The sequence below is a fragment of the Dendropsophus ebraccatus genome, chromosome 3 (assembly GCF_027789765.1).
Source record: "Dendropsophus ebraccatus isolate aDenEbr1 chromosome 3, aDenEbr1.pat, whole genome shotgun sequence".
NCBI classification, from domain to species: domain Eukaryota; kingdom Metazoa; phylum Chordata; class Amphibia; order Anura; family Hylidae; genus Dendropsophus; species Dendropsophus ebraccatus.
In genome coordinates this window covers 178,913,171-178,934,822 of record NC_091456.1, presented here as the reverse complement: position 1 = coordinate 178,934,822, position 21,652 = coordinate 178,913,171, and the positions used below count along the sequence as shown (strand labels likewise).

General features: G+C 46.8%; 1 protein-coding gene across 2 annotated transcripts in view; it reads right to left on the bottom strand.

Moving 5' to 3' along the window:
* Window positions 1-21,652, bottom strand: part of LOXHD1 (lipoxygenase homology PLAT domains 1) — a 150,209-nt gene that overhangs the window by 61,180 nt on the left and 67,377 nt on the right. For both annotated transcript variants that reach the window (XM_069964843.1, XM_069964842.1), the window contains one exon: window positions 1,925-2,060. In XM_069964843.1, the coding sequence (XP_069820944.1) occupies window positions 1,925-2,060 (136 nt within the window). The remainder of the gene's footprint in view (window positions 1-1,924; window positions 2,061-21,652) is intronic.

Below are 21,652 nucleotides of genomic sequence, written 5' to 3'. Positions count from 1 at the left end.
GTTTAGCGGCAAAGGCAGACGGGAGAACAGAGCGGCACACCTCCCCGGCAGGCATATGGCGGCGGGACAGACAGGTACTCCCAGCAGGCATATGGAGGCGGACGGGGGAACAGAGCGGCACACGTCCCCAAAAGGCATTTGGCGGCGGGGGCGGACAGGTACTCCCAGCAGGCATATGGCGGCGGAGGCAGACGGGGGAAAGGAGCGGCACACCTCCCCGGCAGGCATATGGCGGCGGGGGCAGACAGGTACTCCCAGCAGGCATATGGCGGCAGAGGCAGACGGGGGAACAGAGCGGCACACCTCCCCGGCAGGCATATGGCGGCGGGGGCAGACAGGTACTCCCAGCAGGCATATGGCGGCGGAGGCAGACGGGGGAACAGAGCGGCACACCTCCCTGGCAGGCATGTGGCGGTGGGAAAGACAGGTACTCCCAGCAGGCATATGGCGGCGGAGGCAGACGGGGGAACAGAGCGGCACACCTCCCTGGCAGGCATGTGGCGGTGGGAAAGACAGGTACTCCCAGCAGGCATATGGCGGCGGACGGGGGAGTAGATCGGCACACCTCCCCGGCAGGCATATGGCGGCAGGACAGACGGGACCGGGGGCGGACGGGGAACGGAGCGGCACACCTCCCGGCAGGCATACGCTATTGGGGCAGAGGGGGAGCAGATTGGACAGGCCGGGGGAGCAGGAGGCATGTTGCAGGGCGGGGCGGACAGGACCAGTGGCGGATGGGGAGCGTTGCAGCACGCCTCCCGGTAGGCGTGTAGTGGCGGGGGCAGACGGGGAGAGGAGCGGACAGGCCGGGGGAGCAGGAGGCGTGTAACAGGGAAAATGAAAGGAACGGAGAACAGAGAGGCGGCGGAGGCGGACGGGGAGCAGAGCGGACAGGCTGGGGGTAGCAGAGAGGCGATACGGTAAGCGAATTCTATGTTACAGGGGGAAATGATAGAGTTCATTCCATCATTTCCCTGAATGGGGTCAGTGATTTGATCAATTCCCTAGGGAAATGATGGAACGGCGCGGTCATTTCATCATTTCCCGGGATTTGATCAAGTCCCTGATTCTATAATTTCACTGCAACATATACATAGACTAGGTATGCCAATATAGGCTGTTTACAATTCCAGAAAATCACATTGTATGATTTTTGAATAATTAATTTGTATTTAATTGTATAAATGTTAGTTTCTCTTTAAGAAGCTCCTCCTACTCTGCCCTCATTACCTGTATTTATTGCACCTGTTTAACCTTGTTACTGTATAAAAACTCCTGTCCACACACTAAATCAAACTCACTCCAACCTATGCATCATGGCCAAGACCAAAGAGCTGTCTAATAACAGCAGGGACAAAAACGTAGACCTGCACAAGGCTGTGATGGTCTACAGGACAATAAACAAGCAGCTTGGTGAGAAGGCAACAACTGTTGGTGCAATTATTAGGAATTGGAAGGAACACAAGATGACTGTCAGTCTTCCTCGCTCTAAAGCTCCATGCAAGATCTAGCCTTGTGGGGTAAGGATGATTCTAAAAAAAAAAAAAGGTCAGGAATCAGCCCAGAACTACCAGAACAACCACCTTCTCTCAGTAAGATAATTGACTATGGGTAGTGGCTGGATCTTCCAGCATGACTATGACCAAAAACACCCCACCAGGGCAACTAAGGGGTGGCTTTGTATGAAGCATTTTAAGAAGAGATGAGCGAGATGAGCCAAGGTTCGGGTTCGTACAAACCCCAACCATTGGCTTTTTAATACCGCTATCTTCCCGGTCCATGGGGAAGGTGGAGACAGCCTGAGTCATGCCTGGAAAAGCGGCATACCGCCTATGACCTAGCTGTCTCCACCTTCCCCACGGACCGAGAAGTTAGCGTGATTTAAATGCTGAGGAATGCCATGGAGGAATCCCATTTTACCCACTTTTCTGCCTTTTCTGTCGCAGGGAAACCATTTCGTAGAGTTCTCGTTCTATCAGTCCATCTCCTTCATCCACGTCCAGCCATCTACCGCATGGAAAGGTCTGCTCAATGCCTGTGAATGGGCAGTAGACGACAACCTGTATGAAGAAGAAAAAGTCCGGGATTACTTTGAACATTTATCTCCCAGCTGAGACCGATCCAACACACATCTCCCGTTATTACACAACCTACTTACCCAAGGAACCATAATATTGGTGAAATTATTGCTTTACATAAAGCTGCCATTTCAGGAGCAAAAACCTTTTCTCGTTACTTTCTAGTAATAGTGATATAGTAACAAAGTGATTCTTTTCTAGACTATTGGGGGTAGTATTATAGTAGTTATATTCTTGTATATAGGAGCAGTATTATAGAAGTTATATTCTTGTATATAAGAGCAGTATTATAGTAGTTATATTCTTGTACATAGGAGCAGTATTATAGTAGTTATACGAACTGGAGAGAGTGGAACGGCTGCACATCCCATCTATGGCTGATACTAATGCCGCTAGGCCTATATTAAAAATCAACACCAGAGTGTCTGTATATGAATTGATCAAGCCATATTGCCCCGTGTACCACCGCGCAGGTCCTCTGGTCCACACGGGTCCCTACGCTAACTCCACACCGTGTCGGTCAGCGACCGCCAACCCCGCAAAGCGTGCACGTGCAGGGAAGGGAGGCCATGGAACGGCCCTGCAACCCCAATGTCACAGGACCAGACCCAAAAAGCCCCACCAAAACCCAGCCAGCACCACCGGTCCTGTGGCATGGGGGTCGCAGGGCCGTCCCATGGCCCCCGTTCCCTGGCTGTGCACGCCTGCGGGGTTGGTGGCCACTGACTGGCACGGTGTGGACTTAGTGTAGGGACCCATGTGTATCAGATACCGGCACGAGGTACATGGGGCAGTATGGCTTGATCAATTCATACACAAAATTCTGATGTGTTTTTTATTTAGCCAAGCGGCACTAGTATCAGCCATAGGTGTGATGTGCAGCACTCTGTTTCTTCCCTGAGCCACATTATAGTAGTTATATTCTTGTATATAGGAGCAGTATTATAGTAGTTATATTCTTGTATATAGGGAGCAGTATTATAGAAGTTATATTCTTGTATATAGGGGGCAGTATTATAGTAGTTATATTCTTGTATATAGGGGCAGTATTATAGTAGTTATATTCTTGTATATAGGAGCAGTATTATAGTAGTTATATTCTTGTATATAGGGGCATTATTATAGTAGTTATATTCTTGTATATAGGGGTAGTATTATAGTAGTTATATTCTTGTATATAGGAGCAGTATTATAGTAGTTATATTCTTGTATATAGGAGCAGTATTATAGTAGTTATATTCTTGTATATAGGGGTAGTATTATAGTAGTTATATTCTTGTATATAGGAGCAGTATTATAGTAGTTATATTCTTGTATATAGGAGCAGTATTATAGTAGTTATATGCACAAGCCAAAAAGACAGAAATGGCTGCACATCGCACCCATGGTTGACACGAAAGCTTATTCAGCTACATTTAAAACCAACATCAGAAGTTAGTATATAATTTGGCCAAACCATATTGCCTCATGTACCACGTGCAGGTCTTCTGATACACATGAGTCCCTAACCAAAAAACATCACTGTGCCGGTCAGCGACCACAATCCCCACAAAATGTGCGCAAGCAGAGAAGGGGGGCCACGGAATGGCCCTGAAACCCCAATGTCACAGGACCAGACCCTAAAGGGCCCCCCCGGACCCTGCAGGCGCCACCGGCGGAAAAAGTGGACGCCAAGCAACACAACTGTGAAAAAGCTCTTACCTCTCTCCATTCCTCTGCAGGTAGAATGGGAGAATACTAGAAGATCCTCCCCTTGTGTTGCTTGGCGTCCACTTTTTCCGCCAGCGGTGCCTGCGGGGTTCTGGGGGGCCCTCCAGGGTCTGGTCCTGTGACAATGGGGTTGCAGGGCCATTCCGTGGCCCCCCTTCTCTGCTTGTGCACGTTTTGCAGGGATTGTGGTCGCTGACCGGCACAGTGATGTTTTTTGGTTAGGGACTCGTGTATCAGAAGACCTGCACGTGGTACATGAGGCAATATGGTTTGGCCAAATTATATACTAACTTCTGATGTTGGTTTTAAATGTAGCTGAATAAGCTTTCGTGTCAGCCATGGGTGCGATGTGCAGCCATTTCTGTCTTTTTGGCTTGTGCACATATTATAGTAGTTATATTCTTGTATATAGGAGCAGTATTATAGTAGTTATATTCTTGTATATAGGGACAGTATTATAGTAGTTATATTCTTGTATATAGGAGCAGTATTATAGTAGTTATATTCTTGTATATAGGAGCAGTATTATAGTAGTTATATTCTTCTATATATGGGCGTATTATAGTAGTTATATTCTTGTATATAGGGACAGTATTATAGTAGTTATATTCTTGTATATAGGAGCAGTATTATAGTAGTTATATTCTTGTATATAGGAGCAGTATTATAGTAGTTATATTCTTGTATATAGGAGCAGTATTATCATACCTCCCAACTTTTGCAAAGAGCAAAGAGGGACATGTGCGCCGCGGTCCCCATAGCCACGCCCCCATAGCCACGCCCCCATAGCAACCCTCCATAGCCACGCCCCCATAGCAACCCTCCATAGCCACTCCCCTACAGTCACCACATGCTGCTGACTGAATAGTGCCCTATACAGTATCCAATCCCCCATTATAGTGCCCCACATAGTATACAATCCCCCATTATAGTGCCCCACATAGTAGCCAATCCCCCCATATAATGCCCCACATAGTAGCCAATCCCCCCATATAGTGCCCCACATAGTAGCCAATCCCCCCATATAGTGCCCACATAGTAGCCAATCCCCATATAGTGCCCCACATAGTAGCCAATCCCCTCATATATGCCCCACATAGTAGCCAATGCCCCCATATAGTGCCCCACATAGTAGCCAATGCCCCCATATAGTGCCCCACTTATTATCCAATCCCCCATATAGTACCCCACATAGTAGCCAATGCCCCCATATAGTGCCCCACATAGTAGCCAATCCCCCATATATGCCCACATAGTAGCCAATCCCCCCATATATGCCCCACATAGTATCCAATCCCCCATATATTAGCCAATCCCCATATAGTGCCCCACATAGTAGCCAATCCCCATATAGTGCCCCACATAGTAGCCAATCCTCCATATATGCCCCACATAGTAGCCAATGCACCCATATAGTGATAGAGATGCAGTTGCTGTTGGAGACATGGCTGCTCAGGTTATTTCCAATGGGGATGTTGTTTTGGATGGGCCACTGAGGGCAGAAGTAAAGGTTAGTAAGAAGAGAAGGCATCTTCTAGTTGGTGACTCGATTGTTAGAGGTGTTGTGGTAGGACAGGAGGAGGATGTGTTTAGAGAGGTGAGATGTCTCCCAGGTGCTACTGTCAGGAGGGATAGGAGACGGATTGTGAACATTGTGAAGGCTGCTAGTATAGATAGCAAGATTGATCTGGTGGTTCATCTTGGAACCAATGACTTGTCCCAAGGAGATGTGGATTTGGTTAAAAAGGAATTTCAAACTTTTAGTCTGGAGCTGGGCAAGATAACAGATTCTGTGACATTTTCAGAGGTTTTGCCGGTCTGTAATCAGAACAACAAGGCATGTCGTATCTCAGAGTTTAATGCATGGTTAAGGCAGTGGTGTAAGGCAGAAGGTTTTGAGTTTGTTAGTCATAGCTTTTGCAAGTGGTGCAAAAAGGACATGTTCAAGAGGGATGGTTTGCACCCATCACACATAGGTACACAGGTACTTAGTGAGGAATTCAGATTGTTTTTGGACAGACATTTAAACTAGATGAAGGGGACAGAAGTATAATAGAGGAGGATTTCTGTCCCCGACCAGTAAAGACAAATAAGTGTATCCGGATTGGTGAAAGTGCAGTGGTTGGTGCTGTAGACACAGTGGTTGGTGCTGTTGATGTAGTTGTTGGTGCTGTTGACGCAGTTGTTGGTGCGGTTATTGGTGCTGTAGATGCAATGGTTGGTGCGGTTATTGGTGGTAAGGAAGGTGCTGTTGGTGCGGTAGATGAATTTGGGAATAAAGGTATTATGAAGCTTAGTAATCTTCGGGCAATGTGTACGAATGCTCGCAGCTTAGGAAACAAGATCTGTGAGCTGACAGCCATTATGTCTAGAGATGATTTGGACCTTGTTGCTGTAACAGAGACCTGGTTCAAAGAGTCTAATGATTGGGAAATAGTTATACCGGGATATATTCTGTACAGGAAAGACAGAGCAGAGAGAAGGGGAGGCGGGGTAGCCATATATGTCAGGGATAGTCTTAAATCGACACTCATCCAAAATACATATAAAGAGCTGGAGACTCTCTGGGTTTGTATGCAGTCCAAAGAGGGATCTGTTATTAGGATAGGTGTTGTCTATAGGCCTCCGGGGCAAAGCGAGGACTATGATAATATGCTGATGGATGAAATTACTAAAATGTCATTAAAGGGGGACATTGTAGTTATGGGCGACTTTAACATGCCGGATGTGGATTGGAATATCCCTTCTGCACTTACATGTAAAAGCAAGAATGTAATGGAGGCCCTTACAGGGGCATCTCTGAAACAGCTTGTGAAGTCACCTACCAGAGGAGAGAACATTCTAGATTTAGTATTTACTAATGTGGATCGGGTGTCTGAAGTTAGAGTGGAAGAAAATCTAGGTTCCAGTGACCACCAGTGTCTATGGTTTGACGTACAAACTGACTACGTCCAATCCCATACTACAACAAGAGTATTGGATTTTAGGAAGACAGATTTTAATAAAATGGGGGAGTATTTAGATAAAGAATTAAGAGGGTGGGATAAAACATCAGGGGCGAGCACTCAGTGGGCAGAATTAAAAAATGTCATATTAAAGGCAACTAGACTATATGTACGAGAAGTTAGCAAAAGTAAAAGGAAGAAGAATCCATTATGGTTTACTAGAGAGGTTAAGGCCATTGTAAAAGGAAAAAAGGCAGCGTATAGGAAGTATAAGGAGACTGGGAATGAAGCTGACAGAGAGACGTATAAAAGTATACAGAAGGAGGCAAAGCAGATTATAAATGCTGCTAAAGCCTCAAAAGAAGAGGGAATGGCAAAATCTGTTACTGCGGGAAATAAAACCTTCTTCAGATATATAAGTGACAGGAAGAAGAAGAAGAATGGCTGCAGCATTACTAAAATAAGTAATGGGGAGAATACGTTTATTGATGGAGATAAGGCGGTCGCTGACTATTTGAATAGTTACTTCTGCTCAGTGTTTTCAGAAGGCGGCCTTCACAATCACAGGATGGTTGGACACAGCATTGCCTCCAGCTATATGGGTTCGGCTCCAGTATTTTCAGAGGCTGAAGTTGCAGAGGAACTTGCCCGTTTAAAGCTGAATAAGGCGATGGGTCCAGATGGGATCCATCCCAGGGTTCTTAAAGAACTCAGATCTGTGATTGCTGCCCCCCTGACAGATCTGTATAACCAATCCCTGCTAACAGGAGATGTCCCCGATGATTGGAGAACAGCCAATGTTATACCAATCCACAAGAAGGGGAATAGAGAAGAGCCCAGTAACTACAGGCCAGTGAGCCTGACATCTGTAGTAGTGAAAATGATGGAAACTCTTCTAAAAAAGAAGATAATGGATCACCTAAGAATCAACAATTTGATGGATCCAAACCAGCATGGCTTTACTGAGGGCCGATCATGTCAGACTAATCTCATTGATTTCTTTGATTATGCCACAAAAGTGCTGGATGAAGGTGGTGCTGTGGATATTGCCTATCTGGACTTCAGCAAAGCTTTTGATACAGTTCCCCATAAAGAGCTGATAGAGAAGTTGGAGAAAATTGGACTAAATCCCTGGATAGTTCAGTGGATTTGTGGTTGGCTGAAGGAGAGATATCAGAGGGTTGTTGTTAATGGTGTATATTCTGAGCAGAGACTGGTTACAAGTGGTGTGCCACAAGGGTCTGTTCTGGGTCCTATTCTTTTTAATATGTTTGTAAGTGACATAGGAGAAGGGTTGATAGGTAAAGTTTGTCTGTTTGCTGACGACACAAAAGTGTGCAATAGGGTGGATATTCCTGGAGGTGTCAGTAATATGGAAAATGATTTAGCTTTGCTAGATACGTGGTCCAAACAGTGGAAATTGAAGTTCAACGTTTCCAAATGTAAAATAATGCACTTGGGGAGGAGGAATCCTCTATCCGAGTATCACATCGGCAGTACTGTGCTGGAAAAGACTTCAGAAGAGAAGGATTTAGGGGTAATGATTTCTGAAAGCCTTAAAATGAGTCACCAGTGCAACCAGGCGGTGGGGAAAGCAAATCGTATGCTGGGGTGTATAGCTAGAGGTATAACCAGTAGGAAGAGGGAGATTGTGATCCCGCTGTATAGAGCTCTGGTGAGGCCACATCTGGAATACTGTGTCCAGTTCTGGAGACCTCACCTAAAAAAGGACATTGATAAAATAGAACGGGTCCAAAGACGAGCTACAAAAATGGTGGAGGGTGTGAGGCATAAACCATATCAGGAAAGACTTAAGGATTTGAATCTGTATAGTCTGGAGGAAAGACGGGAAAGGGGGGACATGATTGAAACCTTTAAGTATGTTAAGGGACTAAATAAGGTTCAAGAGGGGAGTGTTTTTAGTAAAAAACTGAGCTCAAGAACAAGAGGACACAGTGAGAGGTTAGTTGGGGGAAAGATCAGAAGCAATGTAAGAAAATATTATTTTACTGAAAGAGTAGTAGATACCTGGAACAAACTTCCAGCAGAGGTGGTTGGTAAATCTACAATAACAGAATTTAAACAGGCCTGGGATAGACATATATCTATCCTAAGATAATAAGGAAGAAAATACTAAAAGGGCGGACTAGATGGACCCAGTGGTCTTTTTCTGCCGACAATCTTCTATGTATTATAGTAGTTATATTCTTGTATATAGGAGCAGTATTATAGTAGTTATATTCTTGTATATAGGAGCAGTATTATAGTAGTTATATTCTTGTATATAGGGGTAGTATTATAGTAGTTATATTCTTGTATATAGGAGCAGTATTATAGTAGTTATATTCTTGTATATAGGAGCAGTATTATAGTAGTTATATGCACAAGCCAAAAAGACAGAAATGGCTGCACATCGCACCCATGGTTGACACGAAAGCTTATTCAGCTACATTTAAAACCAACATCAGAAGTTAGTATATAATTTGGCCAAACCATATTGCCTCATGTACCACGTGCAGGTCTTCTGATACACATGAGTCCCTAACCAAAAAACATCACTGTGCCGGTCAGCGACCACAATCCCCACAAAATGTGCGCAAGCAGAGAAGGGGGGCCACGGAATGGCCCTGAAACCCCAATGTCACAGGACCAGACCCTAAAGGGCCCCCCCGGACCCTGCAGGCGCCACCGGCGGAAAAAGTGGACGCCAAGCAACACAACTGTGAAAAAGCTCTTACCTCTCTCCATTCCTCTGCAGGTAGAATGGGAGAATACTAGAAGATCCTCCCCTTGTGTTGCTTGGCGTCCACTTTTTCCGCCAGCGGTGCCTGCGGGGTTCTGGGGGGCCCTCCAGGGTCTGGTCCTGTGACAATGGGGTTGCAGGGCCATTCCGTGGCCCCCCTTCTCTGCTTGTGCACGTTTTGCAGGGATTGTGGTCGCTGACCGGCACAGTGATGTTTTTTGGTTAGGGACTCGTGTATCAGAAGACCTGCACGTGGTACATGAGGCAATATGGTTTGGCCAAATTATATACTAACTTCTGATGTTGGTTTTAAATGTAGCTGAATAAGCTTTCGTGTCAGCCATGGGTGCGATGTGCAGCCATTTCTGTCTTTTTGGCTTGTGCACATATTATAGTAGTTATATTCTTGTATATAGGAGCAGTATTATAGTAGTTATATTCTTGTATATAGGGACAGTATTATAGTAGTTATATTCTTGTATATAGGAGCAGTATTATAGTAGTTATATTCTTGTATATAGAAGCAGTATTATAGTAGTTATATTCTTGTATATAGGAGCAGTATTATAGTAGTTATATTCTTCTATATATGGGCGTATTATAGTAGTTATATTCTTGTATATAGGGACAGTATTATAGTAGTTATATTCTTGTATATAGGAGCAGTATTATAGTAGTTATATTCTTGTATATAGGAGCAGTATTATAGTAGTTATATTCTTGTATATAGGAGCAGTATTATCATACCTCCCAACTTTTGCAAAGAGCAAAGAGGGACATGTGCGCCGCGGTCCCCATAGCCACGCCCCCATAGCCACGCCCCCATAGCAACCCTCCATAGCCACGCCCCCATAGCAACCCTCCATAGCCACTCCCCTACAGTCACCACATGCTGCTGACTGAATAGTGCCCTATACAGTATCCAATCCCCCATTATAGTGCCCCACATAGTATACAATCCCCCATTATAGTGCCCCACATAGTAGCCAATCCCCCCATATAATGCCCCACATAGTAGCCAATCCCCCCATATAGTGCCCCACATAGTAGCCAATCCCCCCATATAGTGCCCACATAGTAGCCAATCCCCATATAGTGCCCCACATAGTAGCCAATCCCCTCATATATGCCCCACATAGTAGCCAATGCCCCCATATAGTGCCCCACATAGTAGCCAATGCCCCCATATAGTGCCCCACTTATTATCCAATCCCCCATATAGTACCCCACATAGTAGCCAATGCCCCCATATAGTGCCCCACATAGTAGCCAATCCCCCATATATGCCCACATAGTAGCCAATCCCCCCATATATGCCCCACATAGTATCCAATCCCCCATATATTAGCCAATCCCCATATAGTGCCCCACATAGTAGCCAATCCCCATATAGTGCCCCACATAGTAGCCAATCCTCCATATATGCCCCACATAGTAGCCAATGCACCCATATAGTGCCCCACATAGTAGCCAATCCCCCATATATGCCCCACATAGTAGCCAATCCCCCCATATAGTGCCCCACATAGTAGCCAATCCCCCATATAGTGCCCCACATATTATCCAATCCCCCCATATAGTAGCCAATCCCCCATATATGCCCCACATAGTAGCCAATGCCCCCATATAGTGCCCCACATAGTAGCTAATGCCCCCATATAGTGCCCCACATAGTAGCCAATGCCCCCATATAGTGCCCCACATAGTAGCCAATGCCCCCATATAGTGCCCCACATAGTAGCCAATCCCCCATATAGTGCCCCACATAGTAGCCAATCCCCCATATAGTGCCCCACATAGTAGCCAATCCCCCATATAGTGCACCACATAGTAGCCAATCCCCCATTATAGTGCCCCACATAGTAGCCAATCCCCCATATAGTGCCCCACATAGTAGCCAATCCCCCATATAGTGCCCCACATAGTAGCCAATCCCCCATATATGCCCCACATATTATCCAATCCCCCATATAGTGCCCCACATAGTAGCCAATCCCCCATATAGTGCCCCACATAGTAGCCAATCCCCCATATATGCCCCACAGAGTAGCAAATACCCCCCATTTGTGTGGCCCCAGCAGAAAAAACAATAAACCAGTAACTCACCTGTCCGCCGGTCCCAGCAGCTCCTCTCCCGGCAGAGCGCGCACTCCCGTCATCCTCCGGGGCGGGCAGCGGGGTATACAGACACTGACTGTGCCGGAAGTGATTCATGATGGAGGCTGCAGGTCACTTCCGGTACAGTCAGTGTCTCTGTACACCGCTGCCCGCCCCGGAGGATGACGGGAGTGCGCGCTCTGCCGGGAGAGGAGCTGCTGGGACCGGAGGACAGGTGAGTTACTGGTTTATTGTTTTTTTCGCTGGGGCCACATATAATGCGGGACACTGGGGGCCGTTCCGGGACCGCGGGACAGCACCCCGAAAACGGGACTGTCCCGCGAAATCCGGGACGGTTGGGAGGTATGGTATTATAGTAGTTATATTCTTGTATATAGGGACAGTATTATAGTAGTTATATTCCTGTCTATAGGAGAGGATAGACGTGTGCTTGTGAGCTCCCTGAGGGGAGGAGGCATGGCTTCTGACCCAGGAGGAGGGGAGGGAAGCTGGGCTGATGATCCTGGGAGAGTCCAGGGTCTGGAGTGCGGCCTGCAGCATGGAGCTGGTGGAAGTGGAGATTTGGACATGGTGGCTGGTGAGTCTTCAGAATCTTGCAATGTTGTTGGATTTAACAGAAAAGTTACAAGGAAAAATATATTTATGCTGGAAATGCAGATTGGCAAATTGAGAGATGAAATTAAGAAAGAGACTGATCCTAAAGTAAAGTTGATGAAATGTGAAAGGCTGGATGATTGTACACGTGAGCTGGCCATAATGAAGGGCAGACTGGATGAGGGAACAAACACCGCACCCAAAGTGGAAAACTGGGCGATTGAGAGAAAGAGAGAGGCCAGAGCCCAAGGTATGAGAAGGAGACTGAGAGACATTATTAACAAAAAAGATATTAACTATGACACAGTATATGACATTGTGGACCAGGGAAAACCTGTGAGATTTGGGGGAGCAGCTACTGAGGAATCGCTGCACTCAGAGACAAAAAATGGCGGATCTGTAGAAAACATTGACAGTGATGATGATGCAGAGAGTTCTGTGCCAGCCAGCAAGGGGTTAAACGCAGAGGATTCTGACTGTAATTCTGGTCATATGAGTGAGAATGACTCCACTATGCAGCAAAGTACTGACATTGTATATGATACCCCACAGAACAGTGGGAGTGTGAGCCGGCTAATGCCAGAACCAACCGCACAGCCTGCAGCACACAGTATACAGGACACTCTGCAGCCTGCAGCACACAGTATACAGGACACTCTGCAGCCTGCAGCACACAGTATGCAGGACACTCTGCAGCCTGCAGCACACAGTATGCAGGACACTCTGCAGCCTGCAGCACACAGTATACAGGACACTCTGCAGCCTGCAGCACACAGTATACGGGACACTTTGCAGCCTGCAGCACGCGGTGTACGGGGCTCTCTGCGGCCTGCAGGGAGTAGAGTAAAGGGTGCACAGCCACCAGTAGCACACACAGTTGGATCAGCAGGACAGCCTGGTGTCAGTAATCCTGTGGAGAGGCCCAGCACTGATCCCTCTGCCGGCAGACCTCAGTACAGACTGTTCTCCAGTGTTACAGGGTCAGCTAACCCCACACCGCAGAGGAGGAATGCGGTAAGGATCCGGTATACGGGTCCAGAAGATAGCATCCCCTCTAGACTGTACATTGGAAAAGTTTTATTAAAAGAGTTTATGCGGTTTGAGGCCTCGAAGGTGTATGCCCTAATCCATATCCCCTCCACCAGAATCTATGATATCAGCTTTAAGCTGCAGTATAGTCTGGACTTATTCTGGAATATCTACAATGATACTAAAGGTCACAAGATGTGGGAACACCTCCAGGTAATACAGTTGTCCAAGCCTCAGGTAGTGACCATCACCATCCTGTTCCAGTCCGAGGTGGTGGCTCTGGCGGATCTAATCCACTGGCTGAGCCGGCAGTGTGATGTGAAGAGCCATCCGGCTAAGATATACGATGAGGAGGGGATTTGGAATGGTGGGTATACAGTAAAGATTCAGCTCCGGCGAGAGAGTGGCATGACCAAACACCTACCACACTCCTTTTACCTGGGCTCAGAGCGTGGGATATGCTATTACCCAGGTCAGCCACGTCTTTGCCATAGATGTGGGGGCCGACACCTGGCCATGAACTGTTCTCGTATCAAGTGCTCGTTATGTGGACAGTTTGGGCATGGAAAGGAGGATTGTACGGGCCCGGTCATCTGTAATCTGTGCTCTGGCCCAGGTCACACATTCAAAGATTGTCCACATGCAGAACACAATAAGTGTAATGAGACCCTCATCGAGGCCATGGAGGAAGAGCAGGAGGACGTCACTGAAAGTGTGGGCATAGCCCCAGAAGTCGCCAGTACCAGTACTAATGTCAAACAAGGTACCAGTGACCCTGCTGCAGTGCCTCATGTTCTGTCTATGGATGCTGCACCACATGTACCAGAAGACAATGTAGATGAACCATCTATGGATGCTGCACTTATCACTGCAGAGCCTGAAGTATTATCCACCAGTACAGAGTCTGCTAGTCCACCTAGGGATGCTGCACAAAAAGTATCAGCAGCAACAACTGACATACCACCTGCGGATGCTGCACAACAACTCTCATCAGCCACTGACATACCACCTGCGGATGCTGCACAACAACTCTCATCAGCCACTGACATACCACCTGCGGATGCTGCACAACAACTCTCATCAGCCACTGACATACCACCTGCGGATGCTGCACAACAACTCTCATCAGCCACTGAAGAGACAAGTAAAGTGCTCAGAGAAACAGTCACTAAACCCTCCAAACAGCAGCCCAGCACCTCTACAGATCCAGCTGCAAATACCCGTGTAGATGATGACGGGTTCCAGATCGTAAAAAGAAAAAACACAACAGTGGATTCCTCTAGAAAGATCACTGCAACCAAGAAGCCAGCTGAGCCGCCAGCGCTGGAGATCACCTCTGGAAGGTACAGTGCTCTGGGAGAAGAAGAGCAGGAGACAACAATAGAACAAGTTCCCTCAACCCTTCCTGATGATGATCCTGAACCCTCAGTGTCCACCAAGAGATGGGGAACTACAGGTCACAGCAGTGGAAGGAGAAAAAGGACTAAGAAGGCCAAGTGAATGAGACTGAGACTCAGCTCTATCAATGTAAACAGTGTGAGGACTAAGAGCCGGCGACAGGCGATCTACCAGCTTCTGTCTAAGGAGAGATCTGAAATAGAGTCTCTAAAGACTGTATATAAGAGAGACCTGAAATGTGACCCGCACAATGTGTATTGGAGAAACATCCATGTGTCATGTTTTCTGTAATGTTATCAAGTAATGTAACAATATCTTTATTTTCTATGATTTTAATGTAAATACACTGTAATAATTTGGTGTAAGTTTTAAATAAAAAGATCATTATAGTAGTTATATTCTTGTATATAGGAGCAGTATTATAGTAGTTATATTCTTGTATATAGGGACAGTATTATTATAGTTATATTCTTGTATATAGGAGCAGTATTATAGTAGTTATATTCTTGTATATAGGGGCAGTATTATAGTAGTTATATTCTTGTATATAGGAGCATTATTATAGTAGTTATATTCTTGTATATAGGAGGCAGTATTATAGTAGTTATATTCCTGTATATAGGAGCAGTATTATAGTAGTTATATTCTTGTCTATAGGGGATAGTATTATAGTAGTTATATTCCTGTACATAGCGGATAATATTGTAGTAGTGATATTCTTATAGAATAGTAGACATTATTTTAGTAGAAGCAGTATCATATATATAAACAGAGAGATAAAGAGACGTGCACTCACCAATGTGGTATGCCGCTGGGGTGCTTTATTAGAGGTTACTTCCACATGTGCAGGGAGGGGGAGGTGGAGGCAGGTGTATTCTCAGGAGTAGACAACAATCGTTTCACGTGTTCCCACGCTTCTTCCGGTCTACGGAATGACGCCATGCCACTAAGGAGGTGCTTAAATACAAGTAAGTGTAAGTGATGCACACAGATTAAAATAGAAATCAGACAAAGGGTGCAAATTCGTTACGCTCGTTCAACCCTAAGGGTCCAAGCGCATTTAACTTTGAGATCCACAGAGTCTCTTTACGTTGGAGGTTGAGATGACGATCCCCGCCCCCTGAGGGCTGGTTAACTCTCTCCAGACCACAGAATTTGAGACATCTGGTGTTGCCCTGATGGACCTGGCGTACATGGTCAATCAACCTGGGTACGCCTTTCCCTGATCGTACTGAGTAACAGTGTTCCTTATAGCGGACTGCAAGGGCTCGTTTGGTCTTCCCTATGTAAAACCGTCCACAGTCACAGACAATGGCATAAACCACAAACGTGGTTTTGCAGGTGAACAGATTACTGATGCGGCACTCTACGCCGTTCAAGCTGATGAAAGATACATTAAGCAGTTGTGGGCAGTATGCGCAATTACCGCATTTCCTGTTCCCCTCAGGCATAGCGGCATTCAGCCAATTCTCTTTCCTCTTTCTCGTGGATGGCGGTTTGATGGCATCTGCGACTGTTTTATTTCTGCGGTGGGCTATTATGGGTTTAGCAGCGGTGCTCTCTTGTAGATCTGGATCTTGTGCCAACAATCCCCAGTGCTTATAGATAATATGGCGCAGGGTGTCATTCATGGGCGAGTTTGCAAGGATAAAGGAGAAACGATCTGATTTTTTGTCCCGATTGCTCTTTCTCCCCTTAAGTAAAACATCTCTATTGGCACTGCGGGCTCTCTGGAGGGCAACGTCTATCAATTTTTCCGGGTAGGCTCTTTCCAATAGTCTACCTTTTAGTTCCCTGGCCTGCCACTCAAAACCATTCTCGTGGCTATTTACCTTTTTGACCCTCAGCATTTGGCTGTAGGGTATAGCATCTCTGGTATGGGCAGGGTGTGAACTATGGTAGTGCAAGAGGGAGTTACACGAATTGGGTTTCCTATAGATGGAGGTAGAGATGACCCCGTCGTGCATCTCCACCAGAACATCCAGGAACTCCAATCGCGTCCCTCCAAATACACTGGTAAAGGCCATATTCACATGATTAGCGGTATTCAGGTAATGCACAAAGTTGGTAATGTCGCAGATGCCATCAAACCGCCATCCACGAGAAAGAGGAAAGAGAATTGGCTGAATGCCGCTATGCCTGAGGGGAACAGGAAATGCGGTAATTGCGCATACTGCCCACAACTGCTTAATGTATCTTTCATCAGCTTGAACGGCGTAGAGTGCCGCATCAGTAATCTGTTCACCTGCAAAACCACGTTTGTGGTTTATGCCATTGTCTGTGACTGTGGACGGTTTTACATAGGGAAGACCAAACGAGCCCTTGCAGTCCGCTATAAGGAACACTGTTACTCAGTACGATCAGGGAAAGGCGTACCCAGGTTGATTGACCATGTACGCCAGGTCCATCAGGGCAACACCAGATGTCTCAAATTCTGTGGTCTGGAGAGAGTTAACCAGCCCTCAGGGGGCGGGGATCGTCATCTCAACCTCCAACGTAAAGAGACTCTGTGGATCTCAAAGTTAAATGCGCTTGGACCCTTAGGGTTGAACGAGCGTAACGAATTTGCACCCTTTGTCTGATTTCTATTTTAATCTGTGTGCATCACTTACACTTACTTGTATTTAAGCACCTCCTTAGTGGCATGGCGTCATTCCGTAGACCGGAAGAAGCGTGGGAACACGTGAAACGATTGTTGTCTACTCCTGAGAATACACCTGCCTCCACCTCCCCCTCCCTGCACATGTGGAAGTAACCTCTAATAAAGTACCCCAGCGGCATACCACATTGGTGAGTGCACGTCTCTTTATCTCTCTGTTTGTATTACACTCATCTGCTTAGATGTAGCACCCCAAGCTAGGTTACCGCAGTAGGGGCACCCCTGTAGTCCCATCCCATTGCTCCCGGTGACCGGAGATTGCGAGGGCGGTGCGATCCATCTCTCCCCTTCTGTGATTGACTGTGCTCTTGCTTCTGGATCTGTGCACACTCGCCTTGCCGGTACACACATGGATCCTAACATGGAAACGGAGACGAGGGGAAATGAGGAGGTACTCCTAGCAGGGAGGGCGGACGCAGGTGTTTTCTTCACCTCCTGCAACACCAAGGAGGATATTCAGATTTTCAGCCCCAAGATCTTGGAGCATAGAATCACAACATTGGCTGAACGGGAGAAGAAGCTCTTTTGGACCGTCAATTCCCTTGAATCCTACGTCGCGAGCCAGAGAGTTCCGAGGGGCTTACGTATGTATAAAGCACCCGCACAGTTCCAAGAGAAGGAGGAATTTATGTTGGCTTGGCAGAAAGCACATTTGCAACATTCTAGCAATTTATTGCTTCTTGTTTTGGAAGAAAACAAGAAAGAATATAACAGCATCACTGCGGACCTATGCCGAGCTAAGTTAGAATATCGCACCCGTGTGACTGAAGAGCAATTGTCCTCATTCCAGAAAAAGTTGGATAAAAGACTGGTCACGTTGCAGACGGATATTAAGCAACAGAAACGTGACAAGTTCATGCGGGATAAAATGGACTACGACAGCGGCAAGCTGTTTGACTGGGGCAGTAAGAAGTCCAGAAAATCTAAGCCCCGCAAACGCGGTTTTTCGGAGTTCTGGACCACAGACTCCGACACCAGTGCCTCGGACGAAACCACGGGCCCAGAGCGTTCTAATACCTACCCTGGTCGCGCCCCTTTAGGAGGAGGACACGGCGAGGGGGCCAGAAGAGGAAGAGGCGCTTGGAGAGGAAAAGGCAGAGGGAAGCAGGTGACATGGCAGGATTAGTCACACCCCCCAAAGTCCTCAATATCTCTGGAATAGAGATCCCCCGAGAATGCACGGACTTATTATCTAAGGGCCTCAATTTTGGGCTCATGGAGAACTTTTCCCTATCACAATTCGAAGTGGACTTTCAGAAAGGTCTTAGGCGCATCAGCTTAAAAAAATTTTTTGCAAACAAAGTTGGAGCACCAGATCCCCAATCAGGCCCTCACAGATGTACCATAGGTCCCCTTGGCTTTAATGTCGCAGGTCATATGGACACCCAGGATTTGCAGGGCATCAACATGTTGGTTAACATGGATGGACACCCAGAACCCACCTGTGTGGCTGATACAGCATTCACCAAGGGCAAGAAATCCACATTCTGCCCACCGGTGGCACCGGGAGGAGCCATTGAAAAATTCACACAGGCTGTTATGAAAGACGCTAGGGCGTTGGTGTATCCTGAGGCCAGAGTTAATCTTACTAACATGGAACAAAGGGCTGTGGCTTGGCTGAAAAAAAGACCTGACTTGACAGTTTGTAAGGCGGACAAAGGGGGCGCCACGGTAATCATGACCGCTGCTATGTACCGGGAGGAGGCGAGAAGACAATTGTCAGATACTACGGTGTATAGTACACTTGGGAGTGATCCTACTAATAAAATCAAAGATAAATTAAGGTCTTTGCTTCGTGTGCATATGTCTACTGGAGCTATTGACAGCAAAACCGCAGAAAGATTGCTCCCTGACCACCCTAGGATCCCCAAGTGGTACTACCTCCCAAAAATGCACAAGCTAGTGCACCCCCCTCCAGGTAGACCCATTGTCTCCGCAGTGGCATCTGTCACCGAGAGTCTATCTCAGTTCTTAGACTGGACTCTCAGGCCGCTACTCGCAGCTGTCCCGTCATACCTTAAGGATACGGGGGATTTCCTACTGGCCCTACGTGATACATGCCTCGCCCCAGGCTGTTCCCTAGTGTCGGTGGACGTCGAGAGCCTCTACACCCGCATCCCACATGATGCGGGTGTGGAGGCTGTCGGTCGTTTCCTCCGGCAGTCTGGTCAGTCCCCTGAGTACACCAACTTTATCACTGAAGCCCTCACATTCATACTGACCAACAATTGCTTTACATATGAGGACCAATGGTACACACAGAGGGTCGGGACGGCCATGGGGACGCCAGTGTCATGCACTTACGCCAATCTTTTCTTGGCGTTTCTTGAGAGTGACCTGGTGTTCTCAGCGGCCAACCCTTACATTAAATTCATCAGGACATACCATAGATATGTCGATGATATTTTCATCATCTGGGAGGGCTCAGAGGATGATTTTACCAACTTTGTGCATTACCTGAATACCGCTAATCATGTGAATATGGCCTTTACCAGTGTATTTGGAGGGACGCGATTGGAGTTCCTGGATGTTCTGGTGGAGATGCACGACGGGGTCATCTCTACCTCCATCTATAGGAAACCCAATTCGTGTAACTCCCTCTTGCACTACCATAGTTCACACCCTGCCCATACCAGAGATGCTATACCCTACAGCCAAATGCTGAGGGTCAAAAAGGTAAATAGCCACGAGAATGGTTTTGAGTGGCAGGCCAGGGAACTAAAAGGTAGACTATTGGAAAGAGCCTACCCGGAAAAATTGATAGACGTTGCCCTCCAGAGAGCCCGCAGTGCCAATAGAGATGTTTTACTTAAGGGGAGAAAGAGCAATCGGGACAAAAAATCAGATCGTTTCTCCTTTATCCTTGCAAACTCGCCCATGAATGACACCCTGCGCCATATTATCTATAAGCACTGGGGCTTGTTGGCACAAGATCCAGATCTACAAGAGAGCACCGCTGCTAAACCCATAATAGCCCACCGCAGAAATAAAACAGTCGCAGATGCCATCAAACCGCCATCCACGAGAAAGAGGAAAGAGAATTGGCTGAATGCCGCTATGCCTGAGGGGAACAGGAAATGCGGTAATTGCGCATACTGCCCACAACTGCTTAATGTATCTTTCATCAGCTTGAACGGCGTAGAGTGCCGCATCAGTAATCTGTTCACCTGCAAAACCACGTTTGTGGTTTATGCCATTGTCTGTGACTGTGGACGGTTTTACATAGGGAAGACCAAACGAGCCCTTGCAGTCCGCTATAAGGAACACTGTTACTCAGTACGATCAGGGAAAGGCGTACCCAGGTTGATTGACCATGTACGCCAGGTCCATCAGGGCAACACCAGATGTCTCAAATTCTGTGGTCTGGAGAGAGTTAACCAGCCCTCAGGGGGCGGGGATCGTCATCTCAACCTCCAACGTAAAGAGACTCTGTGGATCTCAAAGTTAAATGCGCTTGGACCCTTAGGGTTGAACGAGCGTAACGAATTTGCACCCTTTGTCTGATTTCTATTTTAATCTGTGTGCATCACTTACACTTACTTGTATTTAAGCACCTCCTTAGTGGCATGGCGTCATTCCGTAGACCGGAAGAAGCGTGGGAACACGTGAAACGATTGTTGTCTACTCCTGAGAATACACCTGCCTCCACCTCCCCCTCCCTGCACATGTGGAAGTAACCTCTAATAAAGTACCCCAGCGGCATACCACATTGGTGAGTGCACGTCTCTTTATCTCTCTGTTTGTATTACACTCATCTGCTTAGACGTAGCACCCCAAGCTAGGTTACCGCAGTAGGGGCACCCCTGTAGTCCCATCCCATTGCTCCCGGTGACCGGAGATTGCGAGGGCGGTGCGATCCATCTCTCCCCTTCTGTGAGTATCATATATATGATGTAGTTGTAAGGAATATAAACATAACAGGTACTGATCTCTGCATTATAGTCTATGTTAAAGCTAAGGGAAGGGATTAATAGATAACATTCTAGATAGTCAGAGTGGGAGTTCTGGACAATGTACTTTCCATGTCTTTCTATGTTATTTTTAACAGAACAAATGTACAAGATTGATGCATTTACAAGAGACAGGACAGAGCGGCCAATGTGTGAGGGGACAAAGTGCAGATCATATTGACTCCAAAACCTCCAGGGAATACCGATCTGTAAATACATTTCCGTGTCTGCCAGTATGCCCACCGTTGATTCTTAGGTTATGATTTAAAAGTTACATTTTGTGCATGGTGGCAACTGATCCTGTGGCTGATCAGCTGTTGCAGAACAACAACTCCCAGCTTGGCTTGACGGCTGGAGACTATACCCACTGAGATTCAAGGGGTACCAATGCAAATTACATTTGCTTTAAAGTCCCAGAAAGAGAGGAA